The 22,704-nt window shown below is 42.2% G+C and overlaps 1 protein-coding gene across 1 annotated transcript in view; it reads left to right on the forward strand.

Annotated features, from left to right (window-relative positions):
• Positions 1-22,704, forward strand: part of tafa3a (TAFA chemokine like family member 3a) — an 88,617-nt gene that overhangs the window by 47,452 nt on the left and 18,461 nt on the right. Inside the window, exon 2 of the mRNA XM_076741713.1 lies at positions 4,365-4,477. Coding sequence (XP_076597828.1) covers positions 4,366-4,477 — 112 coding nt within the window. The 5' untranslated portion in view covers position 4,365. The remainder of the gene's footprint in view (positions 1-4,364; positions 4,478-22,704) is intronic.

Here is a 22,704-nt window from a genome sequence, read left to right on the forward strand (position 1 = left end):
ACATGCAAGATATAGTTTAATATTAGCTGATTTACCTGAAGTAACAAAGTGGATGAGGTTAAACGAGACTAGGAGTCTGCAGGCGTGCCAGAGGCTCCGTGAGGCCGTACTTTGGGTTAAATGCTAACGTCGGCATGCTAACAGGCTCACTATGACAATGCTAACAGGCAGATATTTTTTTTGATGTTTTTTGTTTTATTGGGTGGCTGTGGTTCGGGAAGTAGAGCATGTCATCCACCCATGAGGAGGTCAGTGGTTCAATCCCTGGCTCTACCAGTCTGCCTGTCAAATGGTCCTTGGGCAAGATGCTGAACCCCAAATTGCTCTTGATGCTGTGTCATCGGTGTGTGCGTGTGGGTGTGTGTGTGTGTGTGTGTGTGAGAGAGAGAGAGAGGGAGAGAGTGAGTGAGTGAGTGAAGTGACTGTATAGCACTATATAAATGCAGTCCATTTTCAATGTTCATCATCTTATGTAAGCATGTTAGCTAAAGCACAACAAGCTAAAATTCTGGCCTGATGATGGTGCTAAAAGTTAAAGATCACCAAAATGATTACAGTTCATCCTGAGGGGGGGCATAAACGTGTTCAGCTGATATCATTGCAGTCCATCCAATAATTGTTTCAGGAAAAATGCTTTATTCACTAAAAAAATCAAGAATGTCTCATGGTGACGCTGGATGAAAGTCAATGGGATTCATCCTCAGTGTACCGTGAATGTCTGTACGAAATCAGCAGATGTTGAGATATTTGAGTCTGGATCAAAGTGGCTGCCTCTGACGTTGCCTTGTTTGTAGAGCCATGACACCTGCATGGCTAAAAATGGACCTGAGAAAAATGGTGGTTTCTTTATTTGCTCATGAAAACAATACGAGTCCCTACTTCTGTGTGGTTAGATGATGCCTCCTTGTGTAAAAGCCAGAAATCAAATGTACTCCCAGACCGAACACAGGGTGTAATTGCGTCATAAAATAACTACAAAGTTAATTAATGAGAGGATACTAAGTGTGCACAGGTTGGAAATGATGTGTGGCCCTGCTGTGGACAGACCAATAAACACAACATCGTATCCAAACCGCATCGTGTGCCTCCAGCATGTAAGGATCAGCCTTAACCTATCACGAAATAGATTCACCCTGATCGGGCCATTTCATGATGAGCCACCTGGTCTCAGTGCCACATCCATCAGGTGGAATAATTTTCCTGTTAACCAACTCCAACAGGCCACCTGAACACTGCCTGACACAAGCTGGAAATTGTAATATTAGACGCTAGAGTAGATTTAAATCTTGTTTGGAATAAAACCTGGCATTCTGCTGCCCAACCACGAAATCCACACACAGTCACAGACTAACCGTGAGACATTTCATTTCCAACCAGCATGGCAGCATGCACTCAAATTCCAATTATTCCTGGAGTTCAGCCGTCAGAGCAGATTTATTAGTTTTCTCCCTTTCTTGTTATTGATAACTACAAATAAGTGAAAATAAGATTGTGAACAGAAGCTGAAATATTGAATGTGTGTCTCATTTTTTTTTTTTTTTAAGATAAACAGAAGGGGGGAGAAATTGAAGGTAATAAACTGAGCGTGAGGTGGAACAGTCGAGCTCATTACAAGTACTGTAATTGTGTATTTGAAACATCTGGTCATCATCTGGTCTGCTGGTGGAGGCGGCATGTGTTGGTGTTGTATGAAACTACTGGGAGCCCAGGTGAAAATTAGTTTTCTAACTCTGTGGGAGTTAATTTCACTGCGTTAGTCCCCCAGTGAAGAGACACAAAAATCAAGTGAAGCACCCCACTCACCCTGGATGCTGCAGCGTGGATTCAAGTACACACCATAGGAATTCACAGAGAGCCTGCAGGCAACCACAAAGTGCTGAAGCTGCTGTGAAGCTGCTTAAGACAAAGTTCACCAAATGGCCTGTAGAAGTTAAAGGTTCCTTGTGGTGGGTTTGTTTTTTTTATTTGATGACATGCAGTTATTTTACATTCTCACCAAAATGTATCCTTGAGGCTTGTATTTGTTGCATTTCATGTTTGCTCGCAAGCACGTCATCTTCCTTGCTTTTGTTGGCACATTGCAACATTATTTCACACAAAAAGAGGAATTTACATGCATTAAACATTGGACGGTCTTTGTGCCGAATCAGTGAGAAGTCCCCAACCTCTCTCAAGAAACGCAAAATCAACACGTCTGACATCAGGTTTGCACAATGTGCCTTTGCTGTTGTCTTGAAACTCAGTATTTCAGAGGATGTTGAGGCTTAGACGTATGGATTGACAGGTGTCTCAGCCACAGTCTGCTCCTCTTGTTTGCCTCACCTCAGGTACATGCAGGCTCCAAACCCTTTTGCTCAGTGCTGTATCATTTGGCTTCGGCACCTGACCAGATGGAAACGAATGTAAACCTAAACCCCAGGCTTCAAACAGTCCCCTTTGAAGTCAATTGGTGATGCCACAGACACTGTGTCTATGTTTGTCTACAGTCTGTGTGCGTAACATCCTGATTGCATCAGCTGTCTGATACTGTACAGAATTAGAACTTCCCGTTTAAGATCTCACCCGGCTCTGGCTGCCAGTACAAAGGCAGTCACAGCAAAAACATCTCCCTCATACGCGAGCCTCTGCCAGATAAGCAAGAGTTGATCTCATTGCATGAAACCAAGCATTTTACTAATTTGAGTGGCTGCACTGGAACAGAGTTCAAAGCAGAGCTGTGATTTGCAACTGCTTTCTCACGGGAGAGGGGGCCAGCGCCGTTGGCAGTAAGATGAGCCACTGATTGCATTGTTTGTTCCGCTCTCTGCAGGCCTCTCAGATGGAGATGGAGAGTATTACTGGACAACAGCCCTCTGAAAGTACATGAAGATTACTGAGCTGAGCACATTAAGACAGACCACACAAACAGCATTACTCACCTCCCAGGTAGCAGGATGACAGCATGCGGGAGGCGAGGAGACTGAGAGCGTAAACAGACTTCATTTGTTCTAGCTGTCTCCAGATCTAAATTGGTATTATAAATTGCGGTGTGTTTATACAGCGTTGCCAACTCTCACACTTTTGGCGTGAGATGCCCGCTTTTAAGCTCCGTCTCACGCTGCTCAAATAAATCTCATGCGAAGAAGCCACTAAGCCACTCCCTCATGAAGAAAAGTATAGATTAAATAGGCCTTCCCTTCAGATTAAGTCTGAAAATCAGGCTTTTATCCAGGCTGCCACGATGGTACAGGATCAGGACATGGCACACAGCAGCAGGACATTATGGGACATTTATGCATGAGACACTGCAGTGGTAGCTTCAGTAATTATTGCTAACTATTAATTATCCCTGAGGCAGCAAGAGGATCGGTTAGGATCAGTCAGGATCTAACAGATCTAATTGCCCTTTTGTACTTTTCTGCACTTCAGACAGGCAAGCTGTCACACACAGGTTCCCAGTTTACAGGCTGCAGTCAAATCTTTTATAACGCAGCACACCGGCTGTCCTCATGTTGAGTCTTTAGCTCCATCTGACAGCGGTTGGCACATTTTTATTTTACTATAAATACACTCTGAAATGCCACAGATATTTTGTCTATCCTGCCAGGTTTATTGTTAAGGGTTTGCTTTAGGTTTTGCTACTTAAATTCGGTCGTAATGGCATTATTGCGTGCATGAATGCTGTCCCATATACAGGACGTGACCTCTCATTTAAATAAAGCGTTCAAAATTCATCTTATCTTTCCAGAATCAGTGTCCAATAAAATGGAAGTGAATAGATAGTCCACAGAATGAACGAGAATATGTTCAACTGAAGAAATAATCCCCATGAAAACTGTCAAAAGGTGTGAGCTGTGCTGGATTTTCACCTCCATTTTATTGCAATGAAGGCAGCTAATAAGCTACACTAGCTTCTTCCAATTTGGACTCTGGTCTCTGGTCTCAAAGGTCAGCACCTGCTCTTCATCAACTGTACAAATTTGCATGTCAAAGTGTACCAAATTTGAACTCGACGCAAAACAATTAGCACAGATTTCCTTCCCCGAAGCTGCGAGCGAATCCACTGAGTGCGCGTGATCGTGCCGCTGATGTTCGATGGTTACTTATTCAGATTTGCTGGCAGCATGTGGCCACATTGCAGAACCCTGTTGTGCGTGTGGCCCTCAGCAGGCTTATCCTTACCACAGCAGAGGTGTCCAGTTAAAGCTCTATAGATCCCAGCTTTGTGATTTCAGGAGTTACTCTAATTGACCACCTTTGCCTGCCAAGCCAAAGCTTTGGGAGCTTGTTGGCACGAGCCCAAGCGAGCCAGCCTGCACATCTGAGTGTTCGTGTGATGTAAATATGGCTGACCGCTGGCAATGTTTTGTCTTCTTTTTTTCCAGAATGCGGGAGAGGGACCTACAGAGCATGTGCAGAAGGGCGCTGCTGCTGACCGTCTGTATGGTGTCTCTCTGGGGACAACTGACCAGCGCGTCGTCACACAGGAGCCACATAGGTACGACACAGCATGTGCTCCTCATTGTTGTTTTTCTAGGGCGTCTTGCCCAGAACAAGCAAAGTCTGCTCCTACTGGCTAATCAGCAGCTCCACTGGAGAAGCCAAGCATTGGAGTACTTGTGTAATTTTATTCATTCATATTTTCCTTTGACAGTCATTGCCCACGAATAGTCTGAAAAAGACTTTTAGAGAAAATTGTTTCTAACGCATTTTGGAAAATAATGTGAGGTTTTGACAGCAGCAGACAGCTGTGCCATCAGACTGGAAAATATAGATATTACTGATATTATACAGCAATATAGATATTTAATCAGTATTTATGATGACATTTGGAAGAAAAAAGAAATGTATTTAGAATTACAAATAGAGCACACTGGCATGGTACTTAAAATGTCCTCCTGAATAGACTCCAGAGGCTTTTTTTGAGAAAAAATAGAGCATTACGCATTGATTGTCCCTGATATTTATATATGACTTAATTTTCCCAGGTATTAAAGCAACAGCCTCTCAGTCACCAGCCATGCACCTGGAGTCATTAAACACACGCTTTCTGTTCCTGTTTACCACTTTTAGAGGAGGTTTTATTAAAACAAACTGAGAAAGAGACAGCGTGTTAAGTTCATAAAAAAGAATTATACGTGTTTTTACAGCCATTTTTACACTCAGCAAAACAATCCTCACAATAAAAGTCATGATACAATTTCTACTGCATCAGTAAGTTATAACACATCACGTGTGGGTTGATTTAGGTGGATTACAGTTGAGTTCTCTCGCTGATTGCGCTCTGAATAAACTAGCACAGCAGTCGCAGTGTGTCACAACCAGTTCTTCAGTCGCATGTGTTGACCACAGTTCACCTCACTGACTTTTTAAACAGAAACTGATATAATTAGACAAGCTCTCTCAGTCTCTCTGCTCACTGGCAAGGAAAAGATGCGTTTTGTGCACATGGGAATTCAACAGTTTAGCAGTCTTGCAAGTGAAGCATGAGATGGAAAAAGTAATATGAGTACAGTAAGTACGTGTGTGTGTGTGCGTGTGTGTGCGTGCGTGTGTGTGTGTGTGTGTGTGTGTGTGTGTGTGTGTGTGTGTGTGTGTGTGTGTGTGTGTGTGTGTCACATTGTCGAGACTCGTCTTCCTGTCTTCCCCATATCATAAATCATTACATTGAGAGTAAAGACATGGGTTAAGGTAAGGGGGGTTATGGTCAGGGTAATGCTCCAGGAAATGAAATAAGTGTATTTAATGTCCCCAAAAGGGAGGGCAACACAACTCTGTGTGTGTGTGTGTGTGTGTGTGTGTGTGTGTGTGTGTGTGTGTGTGTGTGTGTGTGTGTGTGTGTGTGTGTGTGTGTGTGCGGCAGGGGACAAGACCTTTCAAAGAGATTTCCCTTAATGGAGAGATGGCCTGATCCCTGGGCGTATCGGTAGAAACTGTGACTACACATTGATATAATGAGCCTTATTCCACTGGAGGACAAACAGCACACAATGGCTGGAGGGAAACGGCGCAACGTTCGCTGAAAACAAAAGCACGACCAGCAAAATACTTTGATAGGGCATCGAAAATCCAGGGCCACGACGGGACGGACTGCGCGGGGAGAGGATGCACATTAAATGAAACAAAGTGCATCAGAGCGTGTGCCTTTGTCGAGGTGTGTTTAAGACCAAGTTGAAGGCGGGAGAGGAAAAAGCTGTGACAGCAGAATTACCTCTCTGTCAGCCCAATTTTAAACTTCACCAGCTGCTGAATAATTTCACTATTTAATAGCTTCAGATTCACCAGATTCAGCTGGGGAGAGACTATGGGACATAGAAGACAACTGTTTAAGAGTCTTTTTGTTTTTTGAAATTGATTGGCCTGAGGAGGGCAGCACCACGTTTCATTTTCTCTGACTGTGTCCCAAAACCACACAATACACAACTACTGTAAAGTGTGCACTGTACGCTCATGCTCAGACACTTTACTGGTGTGTACTAACAAGAAATATGACAGGACTGCTTAGAGACACCAATTAAACAGCGACTTTGGAAAGCAGCCGCTGATAAGTTAAATGTTTGTCCGAAGATTTACCACTTAATGTTTTTTGTTTCACCACTGCCAACGTCTGTATGCATCATTTCCATTTCTCATTGTGAGACAAAAAGAACAATTTCATGGCAGACATTGTGGCATGTCATGGCAGGAAAAGCAAATGTTTGCTCTGCACTCAGAGGGGCGAAGACAGCGGGTGTCTGCGACCGCTCCAGCCTGAGACACGGCCGATTCCCACAAGGGAAGAAAAGTGGCAAGTGTGCTTAAAGAAAAAAAGGTCAGCGCGCATGCTACCACTGTTTTCAGTGTACTGTTGTGACCATTGTTGCACAATGCAATGCACAAAGGAAATGAATGCAAGACAGCTACAGAACATTTTAAACAAATACGCATGAAACATCTTTAGGAAGATCTCAGTAAACAAGAATATGAATATTAAAGCTTTGATCATTTCTTTGTGAAGTTTAATTTGCAGTGGCATGACTGGTTCTCCCTGGCACACATTCTACATTATATCTTGGTTTGTACAAAATAGTAAAGTTAGATTAATTTTCCAACTGTAAAGCCACTAAGAGTCAAATTGTATACATTACATACTAAATATGATTTGTATAGAGTCAAGAACTGTGAACGTTCATCAACAGCAGCTCAAAAACACAGTGAAATTAGTGTGCATACGGACATCTCTGAGTGTACTTTAAATAATGATTTTGTCGTCTGTCCAGTGTGAACACACAACAGTCAGAAGCCTGATGAGTGTTCAGTAAAGATGTGGGATGCAGCCTGTTTAATATGCTCAGCATATTTAATGTGAAAGCAGTGAAAAAGACCTTCTGTTACCCTTTTCCTCATGAATACAACCAAGAATCATGAGGTAAAATGTAATATAAAGTAAGTATCACTTTTGCCTTAATTTACTGGTGGCAGATTCAGAGGTAGACAGGAAACGAGGGGGTGGAGTAGGACATGCAACAAAGGTCGCCGGATGGAATCAAACCGCTAACGGTTGCAACCATAGACTGTATATAAAGATGCGTCTCTGGTTCCTCCCACTGTAGAGAATGAAACTGGGGGGCGATGGAGATGTTTTGGCTTCGCTCTGAGGAGTTGTCATGTTGTCCATCTTTATACAGTGTCAGTGGACCATGCAGCCATGTGGCATGAGCTGTAAGCGTAGCGTGTTTCAGCGTGACAGTGTGTGCGTCCCATGTGCTGAAGCTGTGTCCTTGTCCCAGCGGCCCAGATTCGATTCCGACCTGTGGCCCTTTGCTACAGGTCGTTCCCTCTCTATCTGCTCTGTCGATAAAGACAAAGGCCAAAAAATATCTGTGAAGGAAAAAAGAAGTGGTTTTCTGAGGTTAGTGTGGAGGAACTTGACTGCCCTGAAAAGAGCTCTGGCCTCAACCCCATCCGACACCTTTGAGATGAACTGGACCGCTGACTGCGAGGCCTTATCGCTCAGCATCAGCGGCCTGGCCACACTGATGCTGCTGTGGCTGAAGGCAAGAAAATCCCTGCAGCCAGGCTCCAACATCTTGTGGAAACCCTTCTTAGAGGAGGTAAAGCGTGAATGGTTTCGGTTTCAGGTGTTCAACAATCAAACCACAGGTGTGGTGATTAGGCGTCCACATACTTTTGGCCATGTTTTATACTTCTTTCTTTTGGCAGCTGCACATCATTGATGCAGGATCACATGTTTGCTCTTCACCTTCCCGTGTGATAATCTAATCAATACAGCCAATATTTTCTGTATATATTTGATGGTTGCAGACTGACAGTGGAGTCGTAAATCCCTCTTGTTTGACTGCAAACATGTTGGATAAACCATTTAATCTTCGGGCTTACATCGCCGTCTCTCTGGTTTTGCATTTGTCCCGCTCTTGTGGTTTGTGCACTTATTCCTGTGATTTATTAGGAGAGAGACAGAGGGGGCCAAAGTAGCCTGGCTCCGTTCTCCCCGGGCTGCTCTGACACTTAGGTAATCACGCAGCCTGTCCCTGAGCTACGGAGGTCAAGTCAAGGTAGGCCCAGTAAACAAACCTCTTTAGCCCCTCTGTTTATTGAGGTGGGGGCTTCGCCAAAGCAATTGAACCTTTCACCACAGCCTGACTAGAGCGAGCTGAACCCACAGCACGCACACATAACCCCTGTAATAAGACCACTGCATCCCCCAGAGCACCATCTGCATTCATTAGCCAGCCATGAAAGAGTGGAGAGGAAGAGGAAGAGCGAGAGAGAGGGTGCAAGAGGAGAGCGTCCTGGAGAGAGAGAGCGAGCGTGATAACAAGTACCTTGCAGCTGTACAATTTGTTTTGGTGCTGTCGATAGGATTTAGACTGATGATGCGACCGGGTCAAATGGCGGCCTCATTACTCAGCTGTTTAGGTACTTGGATACCCCCCTTTTTTTTTTTTTTTTTAGCAGTAACTCACTCTGTCTCATGAAAAAAACAGTAATCAAGCTCTCTGTGGTTTGTCGGTCAGTGTCTGCCAGGGCAAACGCTGAAATGTGGTAGAGAGGAAAACAGGCGTGAAAAACACATTTCCCACTGAGGCTGTGTGATGCAACGTGGCAGCAGCTCCCTCTCCTTCAGATAGAAAGCGCTCTAAGCAGCGCCGTTTACAGGTCGTAAACTCTGTTACATTTTTAAATATAAGGCATTAAGCCACATGGCTCATGGACGGCCACACAAATTGGAATCAGAATGGCTTCGGAGCTCAGCTTTACGCCGGGTTTAAATCAAGGTCCCGTTCTATATTCACACGAGGGGCCAAACTGCCTTATTAATAAGATGAAACTGTGCACTGGCACTCATTTGAATTCAGAGGAATATTTCCATATTTGCTTATGGTAGAGACTTTCTAAAAACTGTGTGACGCACTCTAATGGCTCATTCTCGAGCTGATTTTCATGCTTCAGGGGATTTTTTTGTATTCTATGCAAATTGGCTTTAACTTTTTTTTTTTTTTGCCCCCTCTTCATTTTCATTGTTTCACACGAGGAACAAACTGAGTCTCTGGAGCCCGAATCAATGGCACAATCCAACATGTACTTTTTTAAGTTCTTGTCTGATGTTCACTTTTTTTTTCCTCTCCCCATCGTCCCAGCCAGATTATTTTATAGTAAAGATATATTAGGATTTGTCACAAATAAGAAAATTTGTAAATTAAATTATGCTTACTAGATAAATTTGAATTGTTTGCCTGTGCCAGCCTGGAGGGGAAAAGGCTGTGAATAGAGCTTTTCATGCTTGATGGGTTTTGATGAGAACCGGGCAGCAGCCGAGTACTTTTTTAGTGTTTAAAGGCTTAGATTATTTTAGAAGTTCACAATAATGTAATTTGTGACAGTCCAACTTCAAATAGCTCTGGGGTAGATAGTCATTGTGTTTGGAGCAATGAAAATCATTTTTTTTTATTCACCAGTAAAGAAATATTAATAAGGAAATTGCTGGATGATTGAAAAAGGGAAGTTTGTTTTTATACTGCATTGTAGTCATTTCATTTTGTATTTAACCAATTGTGTTTCTCTTTATTCCCATTTGTCTGTGGAGGCTCAAAACTGACAAAATGTTATAAAAGTTTACCAGACAGAAATATAACTGACTGCATCTATCTGTCCACACTGAATGCTGCTATTTATATAAAGGCAACAAAACTACTTGATTAGGGTTAGTAAAAGATCAGGCTTCAGGGGAAAAAAATGTAAATCAAAAAAAAGAAAATAAGAAGTGAACTCAGTCTAAAACTAATAAGTCAACAATATAACAATAAGTTGAACTCAGGATAGGACCCCCAGGCTCCCAGCTGAAAGGCCTGTGTCAGATTCCAGACCAACAAGGAAAATAATGAACATTACAAAGACTTACATTCATTTCCTGGAGACCATAACCATAACCATTACTTGCCTAACCCAAATCCTTACCCCAACCTAACTAACCATACTATTCACTGATATATTACTGTATATGCCGACATGGACATACAAGTTCAACACAGTCACTGCTAAACGGACCCAAAGTGAGCAACAGAGGAAGCACTGGGTAAATTGCGCCTGATTGCTGGTTTGGGCGTCTGTCCCACAGGTCAGTTATTGCCTCATTTGTCAGTTCAGTGACAGAAATGAAGACAAAGAATTCAAATGAGGAAACAGTTTGGGAGACGGTTTTGATCTCAGCCAATTGGGCCCACATTCATTGCTTTTCCTACCTCATTGCTTCTTAAGTGGGTTCTTCCTGTGTACTGGCCTGTAAGGAGCCCTGTAATGCAGTATATATATATATACTGTATCTCAATTTCTGTTGCTGTGTGGCCTTACATCAGCCGGCTGCACGCTCCACTCAGCAGGTCAGCGTGGAACCCTTGCCCAGGGGTAGCATGACATTATACCAAGCGGCGGCAGAGCAGGTCACCCCCACCCTGGGGATGTGCGGGGATGCAGCTGCAGAGCATTCGTCCTGACATTTGGAGAGCAGGTGGACGACACAATGGTGGACGGAGATAGAGGGAGATTGAGATGGAGATGTGGGGCTGTTTGAGATGCACTGCGGGGATGACAGGGGTCAGCTTGCCCCATCTCCCGGTGGCAGCTTCCGAGATTAGAAAACCATCAAACGTCGTCTGCTATACGCTTCTGAATGGCAGCTGTATAGATGAGCCATGAGTGGCTGCGTGTGGCCTTGGTCGTATCCTCTGTGTGTGTGTGGTTGTGCAGCCAGTGGAGGGGAGCAGGGTGATGGTGTATTCGCTGAATGTCAGTAGTTTTATTCGAGTGCTTAGAGGAAATCAGAGTTCACTCCTAAGCTTGTTCTTCTTATCATCTGTGTAATGCTATGGTCATAAAAATCATAAAAGTGTTTTTATGTCCATATATCTATGTATTTTATACCTGCTACAGCGAATTTAAAGGGACATTCACACACCCTGAGTCCTGCTTTTAGTTTTGATTGTCATTATTATCACTAATAATAACATCAATCAATCAATCAATCAATCAATCAATCAATCTACTCCGAGGAGTGTGACAAAAAGTGCTTTACATGATGAAAACACATGCAAAAAAAGAAAAATCAAAAAAATCAAAAAACATTCCCTCCAAACACATCAGTTCCCTGCACACCACCCAGATCCATATACAAAAAAAATGTCAAAATTTGTAATAACCAAATAAAATACACTAAAGGATATTAAAAGATTCATATAATATAATCAATGAATAATAAAATAAAGTTGCTAAAATTATGTGAGTAAAAGCTGCAATTTAAGGTGGGGTACCAAAAGGAAAACAAAGCTAAAAATAATGAGAAGATAAAACAACTAAGAGGAGATGTGATGAATTAGACCAGACATTAAAAAAAAGAGTTTATGAAGAAGATAGACCAAGTCAAACAGGCTAAAACAAATGAATAAATTAAAGAGGAAAACTGAACTGAAAAGCCAGATTAAAAATTATCCATTATTTTTAGTGACGTATTTTGACTTCTCTGCCTGTCTGTTAACTAGTTTTCCTGAACTCTCAGTCGCAAGGCTTCATGTTAAAGTGCTGACTGTCTGAGTGACAGCGTTCGGTCTCGTAGCTGGAGGGTAATAGTCTGTTTATTTTCCTCCTGAACAGAAATAGACCTGTAAATATAAACCACGCTGAGAATCGGTGGATAAACTGCTTATAACCTGTCTGATTGACCTCAGTGTTACATCATGTGATGGCCAGGATGCAACTTTTAATGAACCAAAATCTGACTTAACCTCGGTGTCTGTGCTCTGCCTACATTAAGGTCAGACCACGACTGATCTGTGCTTTCAAGCAAACACTGACCAGGACAATAGCTCAAAGCAAAGTCTGTCTCTGTGTCTCATCGTTGCAGATAGGACCCGCTGTGTCAGAGTCAGAGACGCCAACAGTCTTCTATCTCCATTCCCGCTCTAATTACAGCTCAAATGTAAACCCATTATCCCTCGCCACATTATGAGTTACCTCTAGCTATTCTGAAACTCAAAGAAATGAGGATTTTTGGATTTCGATAGAAATCGAAGGGAAGCCTGGTGATAACGATTTAAGCTGATGAACGCAATTAGCGGAGAAGTGCTAACAGCATGGAGGTAATTGGGTCTTACAAACTAAAAGCCTGCCCTTACCCAGCAATTAGAGCAACCTCCTTTAAAGTTAGTCAATTGTACTGCTGTTAATGGTCTACGCTTGGTTGAAGCTTAGCACGAGGAGGTACAGTCCCCTTTCAAATTGGCCACGGCTCCTTGTCACAGTGTTTCTGTGCTCTGCTGAAATTTTAATGTGTTGAAGAATTTTTTGAGGTGATTAATTTGTTGGCGATGGTGGTTCACTGCCCTGCAGACTGTGTTATATGAGAGGCTGTTTGATGCACGTTGCTACGTAACATTAACTTTGGAATTAGTGACTTATTACAGTTGATGTGTCATAAAGAAGAATAATGCCGTTGTTCTGCTTTCAAACATATTGTTTCTATGCTCTGGTGGGGTTGCTAATATGACTTTCTATTTTTAATACTATGAATAATCAGCACATGTCGCCTTCTGTAGGAGAGAGAGCTCAAATCGTTTGACATCCTGCACAGACAGACAGTCAAATCGACATGAATATAGAAATCAATAGAGTCCAGAGAAAGGTCATTCTTTACCATTTTTTCAGTTTATGCACACAAATATGTTCATAGTCTTTGCACTTTCTTTACTTGACCATAAGTGTATCTGCCACTCAGATACATTTGGCTTTGATAAAAAAAAACATGATACATAGAATTAAAAACCTTATTTACAGTATAAACAAGTAAAAAACATAGCAGCAGATCCTGGACACCAAGAAGCAGTTAAAAATGGTGATTAAAAACCAAAAATAATAAAAAGCCAAACCAGTTAAATATTAAAAGCTTCAGAGCAGATAATAAAATTACAATTTAAAGCAGATGAATCAACTAAAACAAGAACAGCTGGAAGTGAAATTAGATGAGATTAAAAATTCAAATTGTCCTCAGGATAGAAATGAGCTGAGCTTCAGATTGTTCTTCATGTTATTCCAGGTTGCAGGTGCACAATGAGAAAAGCTGGATTTTCCAAGTTTAGTGAAAGCAGCCGACACCTGCGTCATAATCCGATGGTTTGAGCGATATGGGCCACATTAAAAGACAGCAAAGAAGTAATGCAAGGGGGAAGAACCAGCAAGGGCAGCAATGTCTTCTTCTGGGCATTTTACTTTACTTGTTGTTTGTACTTCGAAAGAAAAGATATGTTTGCGCTTTCAGTGGTTCCATATGGTAGTTATATGATCCTCAAAGGCCTACAGCATAATGTGTGATGTGATAAGACAAAACAAAACAGGTGATTCAAACGTTACATTTGCCAAAAGACAAATAACAAAAGTAACGTGTACGGGAAACAGCTCATATATTGACAGACGAAGGTGATGACTTGGGTGGTTGATTGGTGGTTTGGACTTTTCCCAGCACCAAACCACCAAGTGAAGCCTAAAAAATTCTCTTCACCCTCCCAGTTTTGGCCAGTGAAGTGCTAGCAGCATGTCTTACGAGCACATGACTCGCACATTACACGTTTGCTTCACATGCTGAACGAGCCGCCTTAGGCTGTCAGATTCATACATGTTAATGCTTAAGTTGAGTTGTGTTGCGCTAAATGACTCCACAAACAGTGGGTTCTGGAGTGGCGTGCACACGGTTTATGTCTATAAAGCGTATCATAGCAGCTGTAATAGCTTCAGAGAAGCAGCAGGGATGTCTGAGTCATGATGGTAACAGAAGCAGACAGGTGCAGCCATACTTAGAGAAGCCTGAGACGTGTTAGTGCAGAATCAGTCAGATGGAGGGCAGAAATAAATAAATAAAGACATAAAGGTAGGCAAGGATCAAGAAAGGGCCACAAATACATGCAGCAGTGCAACCTGCACCTATTTTCATCGACTCCGTCAGGTTCACTACAATAGGGCAGCTTAAACTGGTGCATCAAAGTTCAAGGTACAGCACTTTCATGTAAAGCAGGTGACACAGAGGAAATGGATCTGCGCTGATGGTCTGAGCAGATTATCTGGAAGTTCGAGGGCTTTACAAACTCAGTCTTACCCACAGTGATTGACTCACAGACAGATCTGAGCTGGCCATATCTTATCATACATATTTGATATTTACAACCTGATGTTTGGTCGGTTCATGTGGTGCATGGGGATTACAGACTTCAAAGAGCAACGACCACCTGCTGAGCTTATAGTGAGACCAGGCCAAAGAATCATAAATATAAGGCAGAAAGACGCCAGAAATGTCTTTTTGAAATGCTTCGAGTTCCAAGTTACAAAAGGTGAACTGGTGGTTGATTGATTATGAATCAATCCTAGCAGCATGAAAGGCCCTAAGTGTGAAAAATTCAAAGTGCCTGATTGGTAGTTGTGTCAATTAATTTACAGGGCGCATTTAAAAAACCAAAAAATGTTAACAAATGCTTTGTGGAGAAGTTAAAGGTAAGATGTGGTGTGAGGTGAAAGGGACAGGTGTGTGCCTTTGTTTTGAAAATGACAGGAAGTTAGATTTTACAGTGTGTCCCACTTACCAACACGGTCAACAGTTGCTGTAGTGGCTGTTACACACACGCTTAAAAACTATCAGCGCCTGATTGCTGCAATTTCTTTTTCATAACTTTGATAACTCCGTCAAATCTGAACACAAATAGATATTCGGTGTGACTTTCACCCTTGTTATCTCTGAGGTCCATCGTGTGACTTTCACCCTTGTTATCTCTGAGGTCCATCGCGATTGCAAGTCGACTTTCATAGAGAGAAAAAAGAAATCTCCTCCAACTCCAGAACTTGCCTGAGAATCAGCACATTTTTCAGTTTTATTCAGTATCAAAGTGATCCAGTGATAATTGCCTGTACTTCCGGGGGTTCGTTGCAAACAGGAGCTGGCAATAGCTAATTCGGCATAGTTTTAATTATGCCAGCATGCTGAAATGTAAGTAAATGCAGGCTAGAAAAGGTTTAGGTAAATAAATTCTAACAGCTTGCTTTGAGACATGTAACATGTTCGTCATGATCAATTGAAAATCATCTTACGGCTTTTCTTTTTCCCTCTGACGGCTGGCTGTTGCAGCTCCGCCGTCATTAAGACCGGTGAAGGCTTTCCAACAGCTCGACATCTGTCTCCAAATTGGCAAGTAGTATTATTTCAAGATGTCTGAGGACATGTCGGGAAAGTTTAATGTCCCCTCTAAACGCTAATTCTCTGTACTTACTATTACTGATTTGCAGCCCCCAATCGTAAATATAACACATTTGCCTTAACAACTGTCCCCTGAAACCTCTTTTCCATGCAGTTTGGGGATATAAATCCTAACAGACATTTATGAGTGCTCATCTGTAGTCAGGCGATGCTGAGAAAGAAGTCGAAGAGAAACTCGTCAGCCGTTCAGCCTTGGGTAGTTTCCTTTTTTATTTTAAAGTAATGCTACGCTATGGCCTGGTAGTTATTCACTAAAGGCTGGATACTGACTGAATAAAGTGAAATATAAGCTTCTAAAATGCAGTCTATCAATTGCTTTCCTCCATCTCCCGGCTTCGCTCCATGACTTTTCGCCTTCTGGCTCACATCTCCCCAGGAATGAAGTGCACCGCCGAGTGTCCACATCGGACCATAAAAACAGCAACCGAGGCTGAGCATCAAGTTTATGTGAATGGACAGGAGCATAAAATGTAATGGGTGGAACCATTGGAGTTCTCCTGAAATGGCTTTTTTAAAAGGTTTGTCGACATATTTTTCAGCAAGATGGTCTATTAAAAAGAGGAACATTTATATTGAGCTGTCAGGGGGTGGACAGGTCAGATGCTCCTTTAATAGTGTCCTCAGGCGGCCTGCAATTCAACAAGGGATCAGTGCCGGTGGCTGCCTCACCACTAACGAGATAACATTGTTTTCCAGGGCGAGGTTTGATTTAGAGCAACTGGTTAAATATACCTCTCAGTTAGTAGCATTGTTAATGTAATTACAGGACAGTCTGATGTAGAGGAGAAACCTTTCCGATGCTCAGCTATGAGTAATTTGAAGCCACCCGTTCCTCTTCTTTTCAGACTGCTTGTTGCTCTACTTTTAACGCAGGCTGCCGTCTCCTCCGCCTAATGAAGACGGATCCGTCTGAGGTTCAGATCGCTGCGGCTCTGTCATCGTTACAGAAATGTACAGTTTAACCGGGGACCCTCATTCCCTTTTAGTTGAACAATCCTCCATGTTTCGTGACACTGTGCCTGCCACTCAGCTCTGAAAGGCATCAGTGGAATCTGTTCAAGATGAAAAACATGGGAATCCAGTAGGAGAGCAGAGATGACAGCCGTTTAGAGCAGACATGACATCTGCTTGACAGATAACCAGCATGTGTGCATGTCAGATGAGAGACCAGAGACAGGAGTAGAGGATCTCTGGCTTCTCTTTTGTCTGCCTCTGTGGAGACCAGACATCTATGATGACGCTGGGCGTGGAGCGCTGGTGATTAGGCTTACGGAAAATTCACTCTCAGGCATGCTATAATATTATTTTGTATAGGTTATTAGAGCCTGGTCTCATTTCCAGACCGTCAGATACCGCAGCATTGTTCCACCCCTCTGTGTCTCATACAGACGAACAAGGTACCCTTCAGTGCCTGTATGAGGAATCCATCTGTGGCCATATCAGATGCTCAGAGCAAGGTGATGTAGTGTAAAGAGCAAGACAGTCTACTAATGGAGGACTATCATCCACGAGAGTAGAGGGTGAAAGTAGTTTTGGTAAACAGACCTAACCAAACCACGATCATTTCAGAGCATTAACCTCATGTTAGAAAGGCGATCTGACTGGAAGGTTTCGAGAACATGATGGATGCTGGAGCAGTTTCTCTCGGTGTATAATATTGCCTCGGATGGGATAACAGTGGAGTTGAGAGCGTATATCTGGCATATCTGTCCACACTGTTCCTTATGATACCTGTTCATGTCCACCAAAGCATTTCTACGGTTATATTTTGGTAACTCAAAGAACTTATTCAACATTAAATTATATGGTGTTTTAGCTGCAAAGGGATGCAAGACTCAAACCAGTCTCCTGGGTCGTGGTCCTTTGCTTTATGTGCCCAGTACTCCAGAGAGACACTCCTCCCATTTAGCCTGTCTCACTTCCTGGATTGAAAAAAAAAAAAAAAAAAAACTTCCACCAAAAACATATTTAGAAAATTTTAATATGAATAAAAATTGTAGATGAAAAGTTTGACCATGAGCACCACTGGTTTGTGTCACAAAGATTTCCCCTCAGTCATCCATGACCTTCAGCCATGTGTTTGTTGTGAAAAGAGAGGGACAGTTTGGAAAAATAGTTGTCTGCATGACATGTATTTCAGGTTGTGGCCATGTAAGATTAGTATTCAGCCATTAAATGATATTGCAAAAGGAAAGAGTCTAAATGCAGTTGGTCTCATTTGTCCGTGATGGGGGAAGAAAAGAAATGCCCTGGGACTGGAAACCAAAACACTGAGGAAATTTTATGTTTTTGCATTCACGCAGTAATTTGTCAGAATTTTAAATCCATTTTGCTGCATCTTTAGACCTGTTGGCTTCATTTAAACTCACACAGAAAACATCAACAAAAAGCTCCTCTTTGCTAGGTTGTTACAGAATGACAATATCAGACTATTTTGAAAGAATTTATTTTTTTCCTTTTCATATTATTGCACAAAGAAAAGAAAACAGTTCAAAGAGTCGAGATAAGACAGGATGGAGACTTTTTGCAGTTTCTGTTAGCAAAACCTCCTGTGAGTGTTTTTCTATTATATCTTCTATTATTATTACTGATGCATTCATGTGTAATTTTCCTGTTGTAGATGGTCGAGATGATGCTGATTTGAACTATGTTATATACTGTTGGGAAGTCTAATATATTTTAAATAGAAAACGTGATGAACTTCTAAAGCATGATGCACTGTTATCAGATTTTATACCTTCATCACGTGTTTCGTATGTAAAATTAGTCTGTAAAGTAACTGAAGCTGTCAAGAAAGTACAGTATTTCCCTCTGAAATGAAGTACAAATTAGCAAAAACTAGAAATACCCAAGCAAAGTACAAGTACCTACAGTATTTACCAAGTACAGTGCTTGAGTAAATATACTTGCTACATTCTACCACTGTCCAAAATCAAACTTTTGACCAATAGTTAACATTTTCTGTAGTTAAATTACCACAAGAACATATAAACCAGAGTTAGACACTTCATATGGGAGTAACCCATAAAATTAAATGTTATTCAATCAGGAGAGAACAAAGGGGAATGAGAAACTTTGAAGATTAAATGTCTTATGAACGGAAGAAATCGAGCAGACCCGAGCAGGAAGTAGATCACCATGGGAAGTGATCCTATGCATTACGTGCTTCCAGTGTGAAGGAAACTGGAGGCTGGAACGGCTTCATGAGAGGGAGACCTCTGATTGGAGGGTTTCATTGAAGATGGCCAGGCATCCACAGTCGAGGTGGTGAAGCTAGATCTTAAGTCACAGCCTTGCTCTTCGCCTTCCTCTAACGGAGAATGTTTCCAGATGTGAGGGTACATCAAAGCACATGTAGAGATACACAATCATGAGACACATGTGCCACAATCTTTTCATTCAGGTGCTTGCAGCAGATCAGGAGAAAACTGTAGAAAAATACCCCATATTGTACCGTCTTCATACGATGTTAAGATGAGATGATGAAAAAGGCACATACACAGTCACAGAGTACGCTGAAAGTGCCAGAAAATCACGTGATGAAATGAGAAAAAGACTGTAATGGTTCTCCAATGGTGTGTCTGAACATCCCATATTACATTTTCAGTGGCTGTCTAGAGAATGAGTAACCGTGTCAAGACAAAGCTTTCTTAGCAGAAGGCTTTGAGTTTGTGTATCTTTTTCTTTTTCTGCCTCTCTGCTGCTGCTGCCGCCGCTGTCCCTGCATTTAATAACTTCAGTAGCCTTTCACTTATAAGGCTGTTGGATTCCTTGAGGGACTCCAGTTGATCAGTCAGTGGTGGGCTCTAACATCTTGGCAGCTAGATGAATGGTACTGACATGGACTTCATCTAAACCACTAAAGCATGCACTCGGGGAATGTGAGAGCCAACTCATCTGTTTCTATATTCTGTCTCTCTAAAGATCATCCTCGGTGAGAGAAAGATTAAAAAATAACAGAAGTCCGGCTCCCAGGAAACTGACCAATGAGAGTAAAGACCGATGAGTAAGCAATACTTTATTTTATGTAGGATCTGAAAGAGGTTTGAGCTCAAATGCTTCATGTTGCGCTTGGGTTTTGATTCTTGGTTTTCTTTTCTTGGTCTCACAAGAATAATAAACCACTGAATATAATATACACCCTCTCTTACTCCTTTCCAGCTACTTCAAACCAATCATCCAACAAGTCCTCCAAAGAAAAGGACGATCGTTCAGCATTGCCTGACAAAATGACCTGTATAAGGGTTTTCTGATGTGATTGGACAAAAGCGTGTTCAAATGCTGTTACAAATCTTCATTACAAAAATTTTTCACTTGATCATTTTTTCATCTGCCACCTCTACAGTTAAGGTTTGGTTTGGATTGCACAGCTAGAACTACATGGTTCAGGTTAGGGAAAAATTGATGTGGTTAAACCAATGTTAGCAAATGGGATTTCCAGCAGCACAGTCAGACAACCCAATCAACCAATCAATCATTTACTCAGCCACAAGAGTCAGGTAAACGTAAAAACAGGCAGTTTCTGTTGTGGTTTTGGGCGTTGGTTTAGTTATTTCCTGTTTTATGTTGAAAGTTTTCCTTCTTTTGCTTTACTTCCTGTGCATTCCCACCTTTGTACTTGTTGATTTGTTTTGCCTGTCCCTCATTATTTTCCCTTCCCTCCATGGTCTTTTCCAGTGTTTCTCAGTGTTTTAGGACAAATGTTTTGTTATCCATTGGCACTTGCTTATTTTTGGATTTTTGGTTTCTGCTCCCTTTTTGGATTTGTGTGCCTGTTTTGACTGATTTCTCTGGATCTGACCTTTGCCTGCCTCACCGTCCCGTAACACTTTTGTTTGTTGCCTTTTTTGTAAATAAATTATTTAAACTGCACCCGCTCTGACACTGTAGCCTGCATTTGGGTCCAACCCCTTGCTTCCTTGTTGTTTGCGACAGTTTCAAGTGTTGGAATAAATAACCAATGATGCCTTTTCTCAGGTGACGTTAGCGTCACATCATCTCAAATAATTGCTGTTGAATTCAACAAAAGTAAAAACAGGATGTAGTCCCGGGGAAATGCCTGCAGCTGATTACTACACTTTGTTGGGCTTACCTAGATGGCAATTGTGTCAGGGTGGCCTTGGCCTTGGCTCCCCTGACCCCCTTTGGCTGCACCCCTAGCCATATTAAATTATTGACCACGTCACACTAACCTGGTGTGGTTGCTTTTCTTTGGTGAGGCCGCCGATGTCAGATGATGATTATGCTTTTGTTTACTTTTCATGTCCTTGAGCCTCTCTCCACATGCCTGAAGGAGTTTTGTACTTTCCATGTCAGGTTTTCCTTCATCTCTAGGAACTACTCCAGGCAAACTAAAACGTTTGAACAGTCATGCTTTGCCCGTTGCTTGCAGCTCCACAGCAGCAACAAGACTCAGAACGTGGTCTCCTGAAAGCTGCTTGTTGGGCCCCCAGATTCCTCTGAAGAACGTGAACTTTATCCAACCACATTCGTCCTCACGGCTAATCCAGTTCAGCATGTTTGTAGCTGTAATGCCTCTAGAGATGAGCCTTTTCCATCACTGTGTCCCCACAAACTAATGTAGACACACTGGTTTGCCTTGAAGGGATATCAGCCACTGCGTTCAGGAAGAACGTGTCGATCTGTCATTTTATATTATTTTCTGTATCTCTGAAAAAAGAAAAAAGTAATTGCTTTTTTGTATTTATGAATTGAGGGTTGGATCAAACGGTTGGAGGTTCCTCACCCCTGTTCTACAATTTAGGAGAGTGAAATGTCATCTTGACCAATATTCGTAATGGACAAAAAAAATGAGAATAACGCACAGACTGAATAAGAGGAATTTCCCCTGAAACTAAACTCCTGCTTCAGTCTCTCAGATGTGGGCTTATCTCTTGGGTTTCGCTCGGCCTGATTGTCAGCTCAGCAGGTTTACAGCTGGGTGGAAATGAGTCAGTCTTTTTTGAATATGGTAATCCCATTAAACGTTGGTTTTGTGAGATTTCTCTCCGTGTGTCGCACTCGGCGAGAGGAATGAATGTTTCATAAACCAGCACCTCAGTACGTCTCTGGCTTGCTGCACCAGTAACAGACTTTTTAATACGGCCATTTGAATTGTTTTACGTGGAACTATTTTTAATACCCACTCACATTTCCTTTTAATGGGTGTTTTGGCTGTGTGAAACTGGCAGCTGTGGTCTTTTAGCATCATAGGACCCATTTTACCTGGAAAATATGCTGCAGTTAGTTGTGTTCAGCATGTGGAAGCTTTTGAGTCGACCAAAATGGGTTATCGGTATCTGGAGCAAACAGTATGATTTGAATCATTACTAATTCATAGGGTGTCTCCATTGTATGGCCTACAACCTCTGTTTTTACGGCTGCTGCTGTTCCTGCGGTCTGGGCCTGTGGCCAGGACGTGACTCTGTTTTCTGTGTTTTGATCTGCTTCTACATTTTCCGACTGAAAAAGGCCGGCTGGCAGATCGCTGCATGAGTCCGGGTTGAAACAGAAAATACACCCTGTATGTTTTGCTCTCTGTCTTTCTGTGGTGAAAGCCTACTGAAGGCGGACTTGTTGCCTCATGCCTCGGTGGATAAAGAAGTTTGTTTCCTGTCAGGCCGATACATCTGGTCATGTCAACAAAGCGGTCAAGAAGTAGCACTTGATTTGATGCTAATTCAACTGGACATTGATGTGCCTCCTGTGATTGGTTACAGAGGTCTGTCAAGTGTGTCTGTTTGGTCTCTGCACTTTCATCAACCTGGTTCTTGATTAGTGTGTGTTTTATAAGTGATTTGCTGTAAATTGCTGTGTAATTGGTGTAATTATTAACATGTTTAAGCTGTAATGTGCTTCAGTCATTATGTTTTTTCTTCCATGCAATCTGGGCTCGCTGAGAAGGTGTGAAGATGCGCTGGAGTGTACACAGCTGATAA

Source organism: Chaetodon auriga, chromosome 2 (genome assembly GCF_051107435.1).
Source record: "Chaetodon auriga isolate fChaAug3 chromosome 2, fChaAug3.hap1, whole genome shotgun sequence".
NCBI lineage: Eukaryota > Metazoa > Chordata > Actinopteri > Chaetodontiformes > Chaetodontidae > Chaetodon > Chaetodon auriga.